General features: G+C 43.4%; 1 protein-coding gene across 1 annotated transcript; it reads left to right on the top strand.

The window, feature by feature from the left end:
• Window positions 1–5,469: 5,469 nt before the first annotated feature.
• TNNI2 (troponin I2, fast skeletal type) lies at window positions 5,470–17,566 on the top strand. The gene is made up of 7 exons (XM_053394119.1): window positions 5,470–5,576; window positions 7,394–7,435; window positions 10,579–10,614; window positions 12,299–12,427; window positions 14,578–14,667; window positions 15,440–15,616; window positions 17,117–17,566. Exons 4-7 carry the CDS (start codon window positions 12,305–12,307, stop codon window positions 17,210–17,212), a joined length of 486 nt encoding a protein of 161 aa, XP_053250094.1. The 5' UTR covers window positions 5,470–5,576; window positions 7,394–7,435; window positions 10,579–10,614; window positions 12,299–12,304; the 3' UTR covers window positions 17,213–17,566.
• The last annotated feature ends 372 nt before the right edge of the window (window positions 17,567–17,938 follow it).

The raw sequence follows: 17,938 nt of genomic DNA, 5'->3' as shown, positions 1-17,938 counted from the left end.
TACATCCCTGATCCTTGCTTTTGTGCTGAGATACACCAACAAGCTCTTTAAATTACCCAATTTGATGAGGTAAATGGCTCTCCACAGCAGCTATGCCTATTTCCATAACTCTGTAAGAGCCAGAGCCACCGTAGGCCTCTTTTATTGTCAGGGAAATTATAACACTGGAGCAGAACGTTCAAAGTGGAGATTGTCTTGACAGCACTTTCCAGCTCCTACAAAATGAGAGTTTGTAACATTTGCATAAAAGACTCTTAAATCAGGGATAGATGCGGCATTAGAGAGCAGGTGGGTTGTCAGCAGTGGAATTTAAATCTGGTGCTTAAAATCCTAGATTCTGTGATTGGAATAAAGTAGGTATTTATTCTTTTTTCATATATTCTGGTTGTATTTTTTTCTTGTTCTTTCAGATCTTGTACTGTAGTTGCAGATTTTGAACATTTTTATGAAGAACACTGGCTGGTTTCATCCCTACCAAACTGAAGCAGATGGGCAGTGGGGTGTGTGTGTCTGTACAGACTGGGGTGGTTGGGATGTGAGCTGGCCCTTGATCCTTGTCTGTTGCACCTGCAAAATGCTATAAATGCTTTGACTCTATCAGTCAGTAGCCTTGAGGAATTCTAACGCAACAAGCACAACAGGCAGCAAGAAAACTTGGGAGTTCCTATGGTTCCTCCAACTCTGTCTCAGCATCCTGAGCAGCAATGAAAACAGAATCCATCCTTTTTTTCTACCTTCCCCACCCTGAGCATTACCCAGGTCACATGCAGCCCCTTTTAAAAATCCAATACAAAATGTGGCTCAGAACATTATGGTAGTTTTGCACCTCCCCTCCAGGTAGCTTGGCCAATATTCAAGGTGCTGGAGGAGCAAACCAGCCCTTCTGTTCTCTACCTCTCATTTAAATCAGAACCAGTGAAGGCGGTGAATGTCCTTTGTGAGTGTCTGGAGGCTGTTGGAGGATGGATGGCAGCTAATGGATTGAAGTTGAATCCTGACAAGACAGAAATATTGTTTCTGGCAGACAGGGTAGGCAGGTGTGGGGGACTCCCTAGTCCTGAATGGGTTAACTGTGCCCCTGAAGGACTAGGTGCGTGCCTGGGACTCATTTTGGACTCAAAGCTGTCCATGGAGGCGCAGGTCAATTCTGTGTTCAGGGCAGCTGAGAACCTATCTGCCTGCACACTGTCTCACCAGAGTGGTACATGCACTGCTTGGACAACTGCAATGTAGTCTGTGTGGAGCTACCTTTGAAGGTTACTCTGAAACTATAATTAATCCAGAATGCAGAGGCTAGACTGATGACTGGGAGCAGCCACTGAGACCATAAAATACCGGTCCTGAAAGACCTACACTGGCTCCCAGTACATTTCCAAGCACAATAGAAAGTGTTGGTGCTGACCTTTAAATCCCTAAATGGCCTCAGCCCAGTATACCTGAAGGAGCGTCTCCACCCCCATCGTTCAGCCCAAACACTGAGGTCCAGCACTGAGGGCCTTCTGGCACTTCCCTCCCTGTGAGAAGTGAAGCTACAGGGAACCAGGCAGAGGGCCTTCTTGGTAGTGGAACCCACCCTGTGGAATGAGTAGTTATATAACATTTATATAATCTGAAGGCAGCCCTGTATAGGGAAGCTTTTTAAGGTTTAATGTTTTACTGTGTTTTTATATATGTTGGAAGCTGACTAGAGTGGCTGGGGCAACCCAGCCAGATGGGCAGGGTACCAAATAATAATAATAATAATAATAATAATAATAATAATAATAATAATAATTTTATTAAGAATAAGACAGAAATCACATTGTTATCAGTTCTACCAGTTTGTGGTTCAAAGCAGTCCAGCATGCTGCAAACTTATCCCAGTGATAAAATTGACACTAGAATGCTTAATCCTTTATAAAGCGTTCTGATTGAAGTTTGGCTTCAAATGTGTCGTATGTGAGTAGCGTTTCTATAATATGAGAAGTTATGTTAAATAAAGAACATTGTGACCCTATGTAGACCTGGCATTAATAGAGATGTATTTAAGAGGTGTCTGATTGAGACTACCCAACTGAAAAGTATAGGCAGAGAAGTATAGGCATATCCTTGATGCACATACAGTCTGACTCAGAAAACACACAGGGGCTGCCAGCATTCAGGAATCAAGAGCCCTATGCATTTTGAGCTCTTCAGTAGGGTCAGGAGATTTATAGCCTTTTTTCTTATTCTAACTGACTCTCTATGATAGCTGCTCTTTGTGTAAAGTCCTGTTAGCATTCTTTCTCTCTACGAGGACAGCCCTTTCAGTTTTCTGGGTTTTTGTGCTACCCAGAAGTTTCATAAATGATTCTATGAAATTAAAAGTGTCTTACACTCTAGGTATTGCAGCCCCAGCCCTACTGCAATAAGTTAGTTGTACGGTTCAGCCCTGTCCTGTTACTTTCAGCAAGGCTCTGTTGCAATTGACTTGCTGCATTTTACCTTTTGAATGTTGCTTTGGCTGTGCTTCTACCAGTAGGTGGCAGAAGGAAGCTGTATTCCAAAGCAAGACGGGCGATATGAAAGCTGGACACTTGAGGTTAATAAAATGAAGTCCGATTCCACCTTGATCATGCCCATGTGACACAAGCTTTTCTCACCAGGCTATGCCAGAGCGCATTCATTACTAAGACGAGTTGTTCTCCCTTCTCTGGCACTGCAATCTCTCTATGACAGTGCAGGCAGCCCTTTCCTGAGTTGCCCAGGTGCCAGAACAGGAAGTCAGAGCTATAGTGCTTTCTGACTGTTTGCAGCTAGCAGGGTGGTTACTGATTAACAGGGAGGCTTGAGATGGCATTGCGTTTGCTTTTATAATCTAGCTGAATCAGAGCAGACATTTTATGCCAGAATCAAATGTGAAAGTGGACTTATAGCAGCCTGGATTCAAAACATGAAGTTGAATTTACAGGCTCCTGATTTATTCCAGAGTTCTGTGCAGGACTGGCTATCTTGTGGCCCTCAAAATGTTGGACTACAACTCCCATTAGCCCCACTAGGTAGGGATGATGGGAGTTGTAGTTCAGCAACATCTGGAGGTTCAACGGTCTGCCCTCCCCCACTCTGTAGCAGGGAGTGCCTTCTATCAGTGTGCCCCAAACAGTTGGACTACAATCCCCATCATCTCTGACCACTGGTCCTGCTAGCTAAGGATGATGAGAGTTGTAGTCCAAAAGCACTCTGTACTCTACTTTGGGTTTGTGTAGGGTTTACTCCTTAGCCTTTTCTTCTCCCCAAGATATCCCACAATGCAGCAGAGGCTTAGAATAAGTGTTTTCCTTCTAGAAGGGTTCCCTTCCCAGGTTGGTGAGCCCCGTCTGCCCCTCACTTCCCTCTACAGCACATGGAGAAACTGCCTTCTGCACTTGGGGTTATTTCTATACAAATTGCCCTGATAAATGTCACATTTATAATTAACAGCAAACTATCTTCCTGTGTGATGTCTAGATAATGCAACCACCCCAGTTTTTGTACATAATTATCTCTATGATCAATACATGGCAAACCCATTGCTTGCATTTAGAAATAGCATGTATTTTGGGGCTCTTGTACTTATTTCTGTCTGTCCTAGGTAGCCCAAGAGGACCCTGTGGGAAGAGAGGCTATCATACCAAAAAGGCAGGTTTGGGCTTCTTCTTCTTCTTCTTCTTCATCATCATCATCATATTAGCCATTCAGCACCTTTAAGGATCAGCATTCCAGTGCTATACTAGCCCTGCTTGCTGCTGTCAGGGGAATGAGATTTGCTGGAAGCTGTGAGGAGAATTTATACTGCAGTATTGCCTTGGGTGCTGTAATCCTTCTTTAGTATCTCTTTGAACTTAAGATCTGTACCTGCACAGCGTGTCAAACGTGGATGTATTGAGTCTGCGGGAAGCATTGAAAAAGGAGAGGAGGAGCAGGAGGGAAGAGAACATCCGAAATCCACCAAACTACTGAGAAGCCTTAAAATCCATCTTCCTTGGATATAAACTTGAAAAGCCAGTTTTCATGGACCGTGCAGCTTAAAGCTGCAGCTGATGAATGTGATTATTTCCTCAGTATTGACTTCTTAAACGATGCCCAATGAGGATTTGTGGGAAAGTGGTGGATTTGGGCTGTAGGATGCTGACCCTTCTCTTAGCCAGTGGTGACCAAACTTGGCCCTCCAGCTGTTTTTGGACTACAACTCCCATCATCCCTAGCTAACAGGACCAGTGGTCAGAGATGATGGGAATTGTAGTCCCCAAACAGCTGGAGGGCCAAGTCTGGCCACCACTGTCTTAGACAGAGTGGGGTGGCCATGGTGGCAACAGATTTGGAGGCAGCAAGTAGGGAGTTGTGGTGAGGCTCTGTGTGCTGCCTGCTTCCCTCAGGTGTGGTGGAGGTTGATGGCCCAGTGCAATTTATGAAGTAAAATTCAACTGTAAGTTCGTAGGGAGGACCTTTGGTTCATGCTGCAAAATGTATTGGACTAGCCCTTATGTAAAAAGTTTGCTTCAAATTCCTGCTTGGTTGAGAAATTTGCTGAGTAGCCTCAGGCGATTTGTTCAGTTGCACAGTGGCAACGAAACTGAGCTGTGAATCAGGAAGTCCCATGTTCAAATTCTGCTTCTGCGGTATGGCTCCCCTTTATCACCCCTTTATCACATACACAGCCCAACAGGACAATGACAATAATCCACCAACAGCATACAAACCAATATGGCTAACCTGATCCAAAACACCCACCCACCTCACTCACACACGAAAACAAAGATCACCACAGCCAAACACAAGCAAACAATCACACCCTAGGCCAACCCCAACCTCTCTCACCATCAAAGGAACACAAGTGAACAACACAAGCAACGCTGACACCAAACTCTACATACATTACACATAATAGAAACACCGCCACCCGACCCCACCCCTATCCATCTTCCATCTTTCCACCCCCCCTTTCTTTTTTCTTTTCTTTTTTTTCTTCTCCCCCTAATGCCTCAACAAATGAAACGGATTTGTAAAAATGTTACATGAAAAAAAAAATGCGAGGCACTACACTTCTGTAAAACAAGAAAATCCTTAATAAAATATTTAAAAAAACAAAAAACAAAACAAAAAGATCAATAAGGTAGTATGCACCAGAATTGGGTGCACAAGGAAATTAGGGTGGGCCCTGTAAATGTTGTCTATGTTAAAAATTAACTGAAGTTCTGAGCATGTGTATATGTATATTTTCATATGTGTCTTTCACTGGATTCATTTTAGCTGTTTACCATGTAAAATATATGACTGTGCTTCCAACACTCTGCAAAATACACTTCCTCTTCTGTTATTCTCCATGCTGCCTGACTTCTCCAAGACTTCTTGACTGCTTCCCAAATTGATTGCTTTAGCCAAGGGGGGTGGTTTTTATTTCTGGACCCTTACACACCATTGGTCTAAGGAAGACTCCATGCCCTTAAAGAGAGAATGGGTTTTTTTGCTGAGCTGTTTAAGAAACACATTTATACCTCCTCAGTAAGCCAGCTGCCCGTGGCTTGCCAGTTGATCCAGTCCTCCCACCAGCGCTGTGTGTTTTTCTTCTTGGGACTTAGGTGAGCCCTTTGCATGTCTCTTATTGACCACCCCCCCGCCCCACTTGCTGTTCTAAAAGGCTGAAAGAAAGAGTAGAAACTCTGTGGTTCCTAGATTAATGATTCTTGACTGGGGGGGAAAGGATCTAAACCCCAGTGTTGGAGTCAAAGTCTGTCCTCTGAGCACCCATCTGTCTTTTCTTTCTTTAGCCTGTTACAGCAATCAATTTCATCAGACTTTGTTGCTGGTCCCACTCCATAAAAGTGGCTTTGGCTCTCATGATTCAAGAGCTGGAAAGCTCAGATTTACTCCGTCCTCAGATTTAATTCCCACGATGTTAAGGAATCTGCAGTGTAAATTTGCACTGCGAAACCTGAGCTTGAGAATGCAGTCAAATTCCCTGCTGAAAACATGGCCTGTTTCTACATTAAAACTTGCTCGATAGAGAAAGCCTAACCAGGAAAAGAAAAAGAAGAAAGCATACGATTTTGCCTTTCAGGAAAGAAAAGCATAACTAATTTGAGTAAGCTTGCTCTCTGTTCAGTAAGCAATTTTGGGGCGGTAGGGAGCAGATGGAAAAGCCACTTGTTGAAGAAGAAAGGGGAAGATGTAATGCTTGACCGTGTGACCTTTTTCGCACTTGCTGCTAAGAAAATGATTAAAATAGAGTGCTTTGTTTTCAGTGAGTCTGAGTGCCGCTGGTTTCACAAGTAGCATGCTGACATTTCTGCAAAAAAGGCAACTGACAAGTTGGGATATACTGTAGAAAATACAGAAAGGATACAAAACTTCAAATTACACAAACGTCTATTTTGATGCTTGGCGTGATTTCCCTCTGTTGTTCCTTATTTGCATTTTGTTTTATTTCTAGTATATGTCACGCCCACTGTCATTTGCACCTTTGCCACCTGTGGTTACCACAGTGACACCCCTTATTGGCCCTCCTGAGTCACTAGGAAAGGCAAGGAGACAGCTGCAGCTCCTTTGCAAGCCATTTTTAGAAGCACTTTCTTCTCCATTATGTGATAGGCCCTACACATTTTTCAGGATAGGGTTTCTTTCGGGAGGTCAGCCATGGCCTTTGGGGGTGTCCTTTCTGGCCATCTTTTAACTCTTCCTTGTCTCATTCTGAGTATAATGGCCATCCATTCGCGATCCAAAGATAGCAAAGTAGTTAGTTCATACACTGGTGGGCGGGGGTGGGGTGGGGTGGGGAGGCACATACCTTTTAAATAATCGATTTGAAACAATACAAAAATACAGGGAAACCTTAAAGTTGAATGCAACTTGTTCCCGAGAAGCCGCTGAAATGGAAGCAAATTCCTAAATGTATAGCTGTGTACGTCTCTGGTTACCACCATTATGGCAGTCAGTAGAATGCATACATGTACTGATAAGAATCACTTGCAATAAAATGTAAGCTATTGACTAAGTAGCAAAGCATGCTTTGTCTCCTCACATGGGCTGCAATATGAGTTTATTGCAGAGGTTTCAGCACACAGTGTTTCTACAAGGGTTAAAACTTGCAAGTTTTCTGGAAGGCTTGGTATAGATAGGTTTTTCCCATTGTGACTGAGCAAAGAGTATATTTGTTTGTTATTGTAAGCTTGTATTTGTTGTGTTATAAAAGGAAAAATTAATACAAATTATATGGGGGGGGGGGAGAAAATGTATTTGGCAGCCTTCCATAAATTTGGCAACTACTTCCTCACTCAGCAGATGGGGAGCAGTCGGGCAATAAGTACAAACCAATTTCTGTTTTCTAGTTGTGACCAATGTTGTTTAATCCAAACAATACACTTGTATTAAATATATATATGCCTTTGGTTTGTTGCAGGTGCTCATCAACAAAACCAAGATGTCTGAGTAAGTTACTGTTGTGTTTATCTTGTGGGCCACATTTTAAAAAACACAATTCTAGAGCTACAATTTTCCTTTCAATCCCGTCAACAAGAAGTAATACCTTTCTGCACTCCCATCTGTCTAACGCATGTGCCGCATTGGCTTCTCTATGCGTATCTTCAGCTGGATGGAGAGAGGCACATGCAAATAGATTGTGTACACTGGGCCGTCCCCCATGCCACCCAGCGGCTGGAGCTGTGTGCAAAGAGCTCTTTCAAAAAGTTACAATTCTTCTGGTTATCTGGCTTCTCTTTCCTCTTCCTTCCCTGCCAAACAATAGATGGGTGGGATTTTAACATTTGCAAAAATGCTTCGCCCACTATTGCCCCGATTGCTCCATGCTCAGTTTTTGGATCAGAGAATCTGTCTTTTTATTCTTGAAACTAACCATCTGTTTTTCCTTCCCTGCTTTCTGCTTGTGTCTATTTCTTTCTCCCAAACCAGTGAAGAAGTAAGTTTCCCTTTCTATTTTGGCTGGGGTGGATGGGGTGAGGTTCATGGGTAGAACTTTGGATCAGAAGAGCATTGGCATAGTCATGCTATCAGTCTGGGATAAACTCTGCCCTCTTGGAGAAGATCTTGTAGGGCAGTGAAGATTACTCATCAACCAAAATGCATTGTCGTTCCTCCTCCTCTATAAGCGAGTTTCAAACATTCCATTCCACCCTCCCAACATTCCACCACAAGATGGAATCTACCATGGAGCTATGGAAATTAAGAGACAGCTGTGTGTGTGTGCGCGCACGTGCCTGCGTCTGCCTGTGTACATGCAAATTTAGGCTCTCCTCAGTGGCACCCTTTAGTGCAACCGTTTCATTTTTCTTGCATAAATGAAAGGTTCTAACTAGAAGAAGTGAAATGCTGTCCCACTTGGGAACGATGCCATAGGAAAGCTTGCACCCCCATCTCTGATACTGGGTTGCCTTGCCCCGCCCCCATCAAAGAACTTCCAAGGTGTGCAATGATAACAATAATATAATAATAATTATTACTTATACCCTGCCCGTCTGGCCAGGCCTCCCCAACCACTCTGGGCAGCTTCCAACAATTATCCTCCATGCAAAGCTCACAACTATGTTTCACTCAAAGCCATCCCCCTAGTACACTACTTCTACTATAATAATAGGTGGTTCAATAGTGGTATTTTTAAAAATCCAACAAGAGGATGATGTGCTCTTTGGGGGCTCTTTTTTCCTGTTTGCCATTGCTGACACTGCAATAAGGAAATGTGGACACCTTTTTGCCAGGCTGACTTAGAAATTGTGTTAGCAGCTTCTGTGGGTATTAATAGATTACTCACAGAAGAGCTATTAGAGTGGAGCTCTAGGGACTGGCGTTGACCAGAAGGCAGATCCCTGCTTCTTTAAGCTGCCAATATGTTTGTCCACATTTGTCATCTAATCTCATCCTGATGGAAGGCAGTGAAAGCAGAGACACTAGAAGTTGAGACTCTAGGACACTAGAAGTTGAGGACTCTAGGACATTAAAGAGTACCTTATGTACCTTCAGAAAGTTTTAGCAGGGCAAGGCATGTGTTACTTCTGCTCTGCCCAAACTCTAGAGAAGATTGTGGAGTTTGGAATGCCCTCTGGGCATCTGCAGAGAGGCCTAATGCAACCTGGTTATGCGTGGAGGTGAAGCTGAGCATTGCTGTGCATTCTCTGAAGTCTATGACATAGCAAGGGGTCAAGGGCATCACTGACCCTTCTTGACTGGATACTTCTGTGCATGTGAAGTAGCATGTTCAGGCTACAATAGGCCTTTCCTCACAAGCATAGATGCAAGATGCAGTCAGTGATCTCACTGCCCCCTTGCCATGCCAGAGGCCTGCAGGCATACATGATTATGCCATGATAGATCTTGGATGCCATTCCAGGAGCTGCTGAAATGGAGTAGGTGAGGTCCCTGTTCTGCTCCAAAAATCTTACTGTTGTAACTGGAACATTTGCTAGCCCAAATTTTGGTTGTAGCAGAATATGTCACACTTGGTCTGCCTCTGTGATTGTTTTGGACTGTTCAGTGTTAGGTTGTGGTGGTGGTGGTTGTGGTGGTGGTGGTTGTTGACAGCATGTATGCCTTTATTCATTCATTTGTTTGTTTGTTTTCCATCCCTCCTATTTATCTAAAAGGATCGCTAAAGTAGCTTACACATAACATAGCAAACTGCAGTCAGAACTGTTTAAAACTATTAAAGCCATCCAATTAAGACCACTAATAAAATTAAGCAACTAATACAAGAGAACAAACAGACATTAGTTTTACAGTCTTAACAATTAGGTAACCCCCCTCAAGGGCTTTATTTTTATTTTACCTGATCCCTAACAGAAGGGAGGTGTCTTGGTGGACTTCCTTGGATGGATAGTTTCATAGTGCAGGGGAAACCACTAAAAAGGCCCTGAGTTTTATAACCACCTTCTAGGCCTCAGAAATCTAGAGCAGCTGAGGAAGGGCCCATCAAAACATATATGACTTACCATATGGGTTCCTTTTCTTACTGGTGTATTTGGTTTCTTTTCTTTTCACTTGGGAACAAACTTTCCCTCTCTTTTGCTTAGTCCCCACCACATGTATTAAAATGGATTTTCCCATAGGGATAAATTGCACAAGAAAGAGTTACAAAATGGGCTTCTGGAAGAAGCATCTCATAGCATACGTAGGCACACTAATGATAGATTTTGACCAAAGCCTACTGCAGTACAGCCAAGTCTTTCCATTGCCTTTAAAAGTCACTTTTAAAAGGCCAAATTCTGGTCTGGCTGCCCCCATACTGTGGTGACCTTATCAGATTTCTTAAACATTCATGACTTGGATGGGATGCCCTCAAATGAAAGTACAGCAAGCAGGTCAGGGAGCTATTCAAAACATGAATGGCTATTCCCTCTGCCCCAAAGCACCAGAGATAGAATGTGCTGTTGTTATGAGGAGCCAACTTGCAGAAGCAAAGGGTCCAATTAGCATCATTTGAGGGCAAATTTTGACATCTATACCCAATTGCCTCTTGAAGCAATGTCAAAAGACATGCCTGGGGGAGGGGGAGAAATCGGCTGTGACTGTGAGAAGGACAAAACACTTAAGTAACCCACTTCTTTCTCATTTTGCTTCTTGCCATTTCAGAAAAAGAAGAGGGCAATCACTGCCCGCCGGCAGCATCTCAAGGTACCTTTTCTCTCTGGTCGTTCCTAACAAAACGACTTCTGTTTCTTTCTTACTTTTCCCCTTGGGTAAGAGATGTGGATGGTAAAAAGCTCTAAGCCTCACAGCACCGAACTCTGCCTGAGTGGCCCCTTTTCCAAAGGGCTTCTTGACATCTACAGAAAACTGGCCTGACTATTTCACACTAAGACCCTTTTCTATTGTTGCTTTTCATCTACAAGAGCTCTTTTAAAATGTCAGACACTTGACGACATGGATAGGGAACTGGTGGCCTTCTAGATATTGCTTAATGACAGCTCTCGCCATTCCTGACCACTGGCAATGCTGGAGAGGAGCTGTAGCTCAACAACATTGGTGGGGCACAGGGTCCCCATCCCTACTTCACAGCTTCTGCCATGTTTAACTTTTCAAGTACAACAGCCCCACACTTGCCATGGCGGTGGCAGCAATGATGGCAGTTTAGACACAGAGCTGCCACAATCATGTGAAAGAGGCCCCCTCGCCCATATGTCAACAGGGAAAGGGGCAGATGGATGGATGGTGTTGAGACTTTTCCACCACACCTTTTTCCCCAAGTGTTTGGTGGTGTTTTTTTTTTGCCAAACTGAGGCAACTTGTGATACTGGAGCTGATCTGAGGAGAAAGGTGCTCAGGGAGAGAAACTGCATGGACATAATCCACAAGTGTGTGTCTTGAGGGCAGGTATGGTTTTGAACCGCTCACATGTGGATCCTTTTCATTGTTAAAATCAGCGCCTGCCCTCTCTTTCTACATGATTGGTGCAGCTGCATGTTTAAGCAAACAGAACATCTGCTGTTACAACTAGCTTGACTCTGAATCCAATCATTATAGTATTCGTTTTACACAGGATACTGAAGCTAAGGGGCGGTGGCTTTCCCAAGACCACCCAGTGAAGTCATGGCAGAGCACAAGCCCTGGCCCTACACCGGAAATGGGGGACCTGTGAACCTCTAGATCAGGGGTAGGCAGCCTAAGGCCCGGGGGCCGGATGCAGCCCAATCGCCTTCTCAATGTGGCCCGCGGATGGTCTGGGAATCAGTGTGTTTTTACATGAGTAGAATGTTTGATGAGCCTGGATAGCTCAGTGGGTTAGAGCATGGTGCTGTTAACACCAAGGTTGCAGGTTCACCCCTGTATGGACCAGCTGCATATTCCTGCATTGCAGGGGGTTGGACTAGATGATCCTCAGGGTCCCTTCCAACTCTACAGTTCTGTGATTCTGTGTGATTCTGTGATTCTGTGATTCTGTGTCCTTTTATTTAAAATGCATCTCTGGGTTATTTGTGGGGCATAGGAATTCATTTATTCCCCCCCCCCAAAAAAAATAGTCCGGCCCACCACATGGTCTGAGGGACCATGGCTGAAAAAGGTTGCTGACCCCTGCTCAAGATATTGTTGGCCTACAGCTCTAAGCAACCCTTACGGTTGGCTATTCCGACTGGGGTTAATAGGAGTTGGGAGTTCAATAAAATCTGGAGGGCCACAGCTTCCAAACCCCATCCTACCCTTTCCCCATTAAGCCCATGCTGGCTCTGCCCAGTCCATTTCTCTGTGCCCAGCACTTCACCCTGGTGGGTGTTTGTGTATCATTGTGTATGATGACGATTGCCTTGAGAAGTCGTTCTGTTCCCCCAGTCATTGTGCTTGTCCCAACTTTATCCTCCAGAGTGTTATGCTCCAGATTGCTGCGGGTGAACTTGAAAAAGAAGCTGTAGCCAAAGAACAAGAAAAGGCCAACTACCTTGCAGAGCACTGTCCACCTCTGTCACTCCCAAGTTCCATGCAAGAATTGCAGGTAATAATTGAATCTCCTCCATTCACTGCTGCACAAGAACCGCAACATAGGATGTCAGTTCTAAGGTGTAGTTCTAAGGTGTAGTGACAATAAAGGTTGTTGTTGTTGTTGTTGTTGTTGTTGTTGTTGTTGTTGTTGTTATTGCTATTATTTAATTTCATTCACCTCTAGTTTGGTCTCAGTCCATTGCCTGCTCCAAACAATCTTCAAACCCAGAGGTCTGGACATGCCTGTGTAAATGATAATTCTCCTTTCACACTAGGTCTTCACAGAGCATGTGAGTGAATGCATATTGGTCCAGACAGTGATTTTTAATTTATTTTTGAGAACACATCTGTGCTTAACAACTTTGCCTGATCATTCATGATACAACGGCATTGGTAGAAACAGCTACATAGAACAAGGATGGGGAAGTGTAGCCCTCCATATGTTGTCGGACTCCAACTCCCATCAGCCCCAGCCAGTTTAGCCAGTGTTTTGAAATAATGGGAGTTGGGGGTCATAAACAGCTGGAGGGCACCAGGTTCCTTTCAAACCCGACATAGGATATTTTATCAGAATCCATAGTGTTGTTTAGTGGTCAAGGTTGAGATATTTAGTTGCAACATTTGTTATTGTGTTTTCTATGGATTATTTGCTCCTATGTTGCTTTTGAAGCAAAGACATCATTTAAGTAAGGTTGGACTGTATTTCTAGGGCTGTACACACACACACCTCGTCATGTTCAGCTCCCATGTGATTTTTTTCACTCAGAATCGCCTATATATCTGGCCTTATCATTGCTTCTGCACACTGAGTGACAGTTGTTGTAAACAACGGTCCACCCCTGTGTGTGCTTATTCAAAAGTAAGGCCTATAGTGTTCAGTAGGGCTTACTTCTAGGAATATTGGCTTAGGATTGCTGCCTGAGGGAGCCTCCTATATCAGATACACATTTCAAAGGCACAGAACCTTTTGCTTTTTTTAAAAAAAAGTGTTTATGTGTGTCACTGATCTGTGTTAACATGAGGTATGAAGAAGCAACTACAATGTGTTTTCCAGAATATGCTGCTTTTCTGCAGTTTATGGTTGGATACACCAAGAGTCTTGAGTTTTCCTGAAAATTTTGCACCCACATCTCTTCCTGTCCTGCAGTTCCCTGGTCACTGAGCTCTGAAGCAGTGTCCCAGATTGAGGGGAAAGCAGACTCAACCATGCCAAGAAAAATGCCTCTGCCACTTTTCATGACTTTCTCAATAATCTCTTGATAAGATAATTCATATCCCTCAGCAGGGCCTATGTAAGTAGCCATTATTGCATCTAACCACATAGCAGGTTCCTTGTACTGCAGTGGAATCTAGTCCAGTGAAGGAGGTGGCTGAGAGTGCAATCCTAGGGACACATCTATGAACTAAGGACAGTATTCAGCTAAGTGGTTGTAACAGGGCAAGGATTAGCACTAGTGGAATGTGATCCCCCCCCCCCATCCAGCCCTGTCCACAATATCCCCAAATCTGCTCTGGAAGGTTAGGGGAACCTACAGAACAGATTTAAGGGGCATTTGGGGCAGACAGAGAGGGGGTGAGTATTCCATCATACAATGACAAATTTTGTGCTCATGGAATGTTCTCCTTAGCTCTGCTTTGACAACAAACCCAAGTCCCACAGAAGTAAGTAAAGAAAAAGAATTAAGCTGTAAATTACATCAGGTGTGAATCAGGATTCCTTGGTATGAAGGACACACTTTAATGCAAAACTAGCAATTCAGTAACACACACACACCATCCTAAAGAAAGGATGAAGTTGCATAAGAGAATCCCACTTATTTATTATATTTATATTCTGCAATCCTATGCATACATTTGCCAGGGAAGTAGGTAAAGGTAAAGGACCCCTGGATGGGTAAGTCCCACTGAATTCATTGAGACTTACTTCTGAGCAGACAGGCACAGGATTGGATTGTCAAAATGCTCTCTACTTGATTTAGGTTCTCAGATTTTCAAAAAAGCAGCTGGACTGAAGAACTCGCTATGAACACTTCTGAAACTGTGTAGCCAGACCTCTGTACTGAAGACACATAAAATATAGATTTCCCCACAGAAAGACTGGGGAGGAAATGCCCTATGGGTTTCAGCAACCCTCTTTAATAATCTCTCCTTGTTTCTCAACAGGAATTTTGCAAAAAACTTCATGCTAAGATAGAGGAGGTTGATGAGGAAAGATACGACACAGAGGTTAAGTTACAGAAAACTACTAAGGAGGTAATCCAGCTCTGTGCTGTATTGAGTGTGTGTTTCAATTTCTGGGTTTCATTGTCCTACTTTTGTTTCCAAAGAGTGGGTTGGGTCCAGAAGGATACAATAACTTCTTGTATATAGCTCTTGAACAAAGGTAAAAATTCCACAAATGGATTCAAAGTTACATTTCTAGACTGTCGGAGGTCTCACTTTCTGTGTTAAGGGTGTGCATAAAGGGTATACCTGAAATATACGATGTGTGTTCAGTAGGATAAGAAACCACCAAGAAAATATGGAAGGCTGGCATCTGCCACCTAGAAGAAAGTGTTTACTTGTTACTAGGGGTAGTTGCATTGGTACATTGACACCAATTTTCTAAAAAGTGTAAAAAGGAGGAAGAAGTCATGGAACAAATTACATTTTGTAATGTTCAAATTAGCTGTGGGAGGGTTAGTTCCTCTTTTGGGGGAACAGAAGCAGAGCGATAGGAGACAACTATTGGGATTAAATGCAGTCTTTGCCATATATTTGTAGTACATCTTTGTAGTATATTTGTGGGCTATCACACAGAAAAGAGTAGGTACAGACATACCTTCAGTGTAACTCCTTGAACTACTTTCCCTTTGTATCTTTCCCTCAAGTGCCTGCTTCTGTCCTGTAATTTCTGTATACTTTACTTTGTCAGGCTGTGCCTGTGCCCTATAATTGAGTAGTGCTTTGTGCTGTGTCCCCCTAATCTAATTTCAGCCACCTTTCCCACCCTTGCACCTTTTTCTTTCTCTGCCTCTCCCTCTAGCTTGAAGATTTGAGCCAGAAACTGTTTGACCTGAGGGGCAAGTTCAAGAGGCCACCTCTGAAGAGAGTCCGCATGTCTGCAGACGCTATGCTACGTGCCCTTCTGGGCTCAAAACACAAGGTCTGCATGGATCTTAGAGCTAACCTGAAACAAGTGAAGAAGGAAGACACTGAAAAGGTATCTAACGGGGTTAAAAGAAGCATCCGCTATGACTTTGCTGTGTAATTTAGCAAAGCTGTCTACTCAAATCCTGATTTGTAATGAAACTACATGTCAAAGACGTGGACACATTGTGTTCAGGTCTGGTATCTACTGCCCTACAAGTTTTTCTCCCTTTAGTGCCCAGTTACTCAGTTTAGCATTTAACAATGTTCCCTTACTTCTTTGTTGCATTCATTTCCTTGTCACTAGCAACTAGCCTCAGGTTCTTGCTTTTGTTTCGCCTGGTAATTGTCTAAAGTAGCTCAGTTGGGCAAAAGCCTGGGATGCTGTTTATTCTCCCCCCCTTTTTTGGTACTACATTCAATGTCAATCATATCTGGTTGTACTTAAGAAAATTACGTCAGGTTTTTTTCATTATACCTCTTGGAGGTATGTAGCTACTAGTACTGTAATTGCAGATGCACAAATGAAGGCAATGACTTTTCAGTCCAATCTAGACTGCAGTCCTGTACAAACATATTTGGGAATAAGTCTGATTGAACATAACGGGGCTTGCTTCTGAGCAGATGTGCATAGGGTTGTGCATTAATTTAAAGCCACAGATCACAAGTAAAATAACATAAATTCATTCTTCTGTTTTACCTCCCCCCCCCCAAATAGAGTCTCAAGGCAACTTACAACACTGATTTAAAAAACACACACCCATTAAAGCCGGAATAAAATATGAAGCTTTAAGACAAGCAGTAGGAAAAACTGTCAACTATTCATAGCCCTGCAAATTTTTTCTGCGTCCCTCACCACTCCCACCAAAACCTGTCAGAGTGAAAACCTACCAGTTTGCTTCCTATGAATCAGCAAGAAACATGCTGTGTGGGTTTCTTAAAGGAGAACATCTCCAAAAAGCACACTGATAACAATGGTAATAAAGAACCATCACTGAGATAATGGTGAATTTAAAAAGTCCATAATTAGACAACAGTGAGTTTTTAAAAATTGCATTTTAATTCAGCAGGAAGATGACAGGAACCAGGAAGGGCATCCAGCTTAAGCAAGCAGTAGGTGACTGCAAAAGCAGTACAGTTAGTTGACTTCCAGGGTTTTCTGATTATGAGGCTGTACCCAACTCTGTTTTACTTAGAGCAGACACATAAAAATTAATGGACTCAAGTCAGTCATGTCTATTAATTTTGGTGGGTCTGCTCACAGTATGGCCAACATTGGGTGCAACCCATAGTGTCCAAGACTCTGAATTGTGTCTGGAAGAATAATCATTTTCACTTCTTGCTGTGTTTTGTGTTGAGTTTTATGCTGTTTTGGGATTCATAGATACCAACGCTCACCTTTCCGGCTGGGAGCTTGTGAACCAGCCCTATATAACTGACACTCTTTGTTCATACACAAGTGCTTGTAGAATTCTCTCTGTCAAGCAAGGCTGTGTAAGGAAAAGCAAATGGATGTGGCCCTTCGTTCAAGGACATTGACCAAGCTTGAATGTTTCTCCCCTTCCTCCCATAGGAGAAGGATCTTCGTGACGTGGGTGACTGGAGGAAGAACATTGAGGAGAAGTCTGGCATGGAGGGCAGGAAGAAGATGTTTGAAGGCGGCGAGTAATAGGAACCATGCAGCTGTTCAGTCCAATCCTCATCCCCCATCCAAGTCCCACTGCTCCTTTTCCACCTATCCTGCCACCTCATTTTCTGCCAATCCTCTACAGCGCTGTTTTTGGGATGACTGTCCTCAGGCCACAGTTGCATTTCATAGAGCAATCCACCTTACAGACCCTACCCGCAGCCTGACCCCATGTTATTGCTGGAAAGACAATTGTCTTGAGCTGTGAAATGTCTTAAAACCCATTTTGCGACAACGGTAGCTGCATGACCTGAAACAAACCAGTCATTAAATCCTGTAATTTGGTAGGACCTGTTGTTACAACTAAACTGATGTAAATAAAGCTTTGGAAGTGTGGCTGAATTTGTAACCCTTGAGAGGCTGAGGTACAAAATGACTTTGTGCTGTGACTGCGTTGTATTTTCCTGACATGGAAACTGCAGATAGATCTCTCTCAGATACAAACTGCAATTGCTGTTTTGCAATAGCTATTACTGAATGGGTGAACAAGCTACTCAGCTGCAGATCAAATGTCCATAAAAGCTCCTGTCTTCAGGACCTTGCTCTGTCCACAGGCCAAAAGGAAGAGAGGCTTTTTGGGTGCTGCCGCTGAATAGAGCAAAATGCTTCTGGTGCCAGTTGAAGAGAGTAGCTTGTTTTAAAGGTATTAGCAGGCAAAGGATTAGGCAGGATTATCTGTATTCCACTAACTCAGTGTTCTCACTGCAA

This window comes from Podarcis raffonei, chromosome 1 (assembly GCF_027172205.1).
Source record: "Podarcis raffonei isolate rPodRaf1 chromosome 1, rPodRaf1.pri, whole genome shotgun sequence".
NCBI lineage: Eukaryota > Metazoa > Chordata > Lepidosauria > Squamata > Lacertidae > Podarcis > Podarcis raffonei.
The sequence above is the reverse complement of the archived record's forward strand: the minus strand, read 5'-3'. Positions and strand labels throughout refer to the sequence as shown.

Bases quoted from the DNA above. Each gene is read 5' to 3' on its own strand.
- TNNI2 (XM_053394119.1), top strand. From the start codon at position 12,305: ATGCTCCAGATTGCTGCGGGTGAACTTGAAAAAGAAGCTGTAGCCAAA. The intron at 14,668-15,439 runs GTAATCCAGCTC...CTCTCCCTCTAG, and splicing joins TACAGAAAACTACTAAGGAG to CTTGAAGATTTGAGCCAGAA. The intron at 15,617-17,116 runs GTATCTAACGGG...TTCCTCCCATAG, and splicing joins AGAAGGAAGACACTGAAAAG to GAGAAGGATCTTCGTGACGT.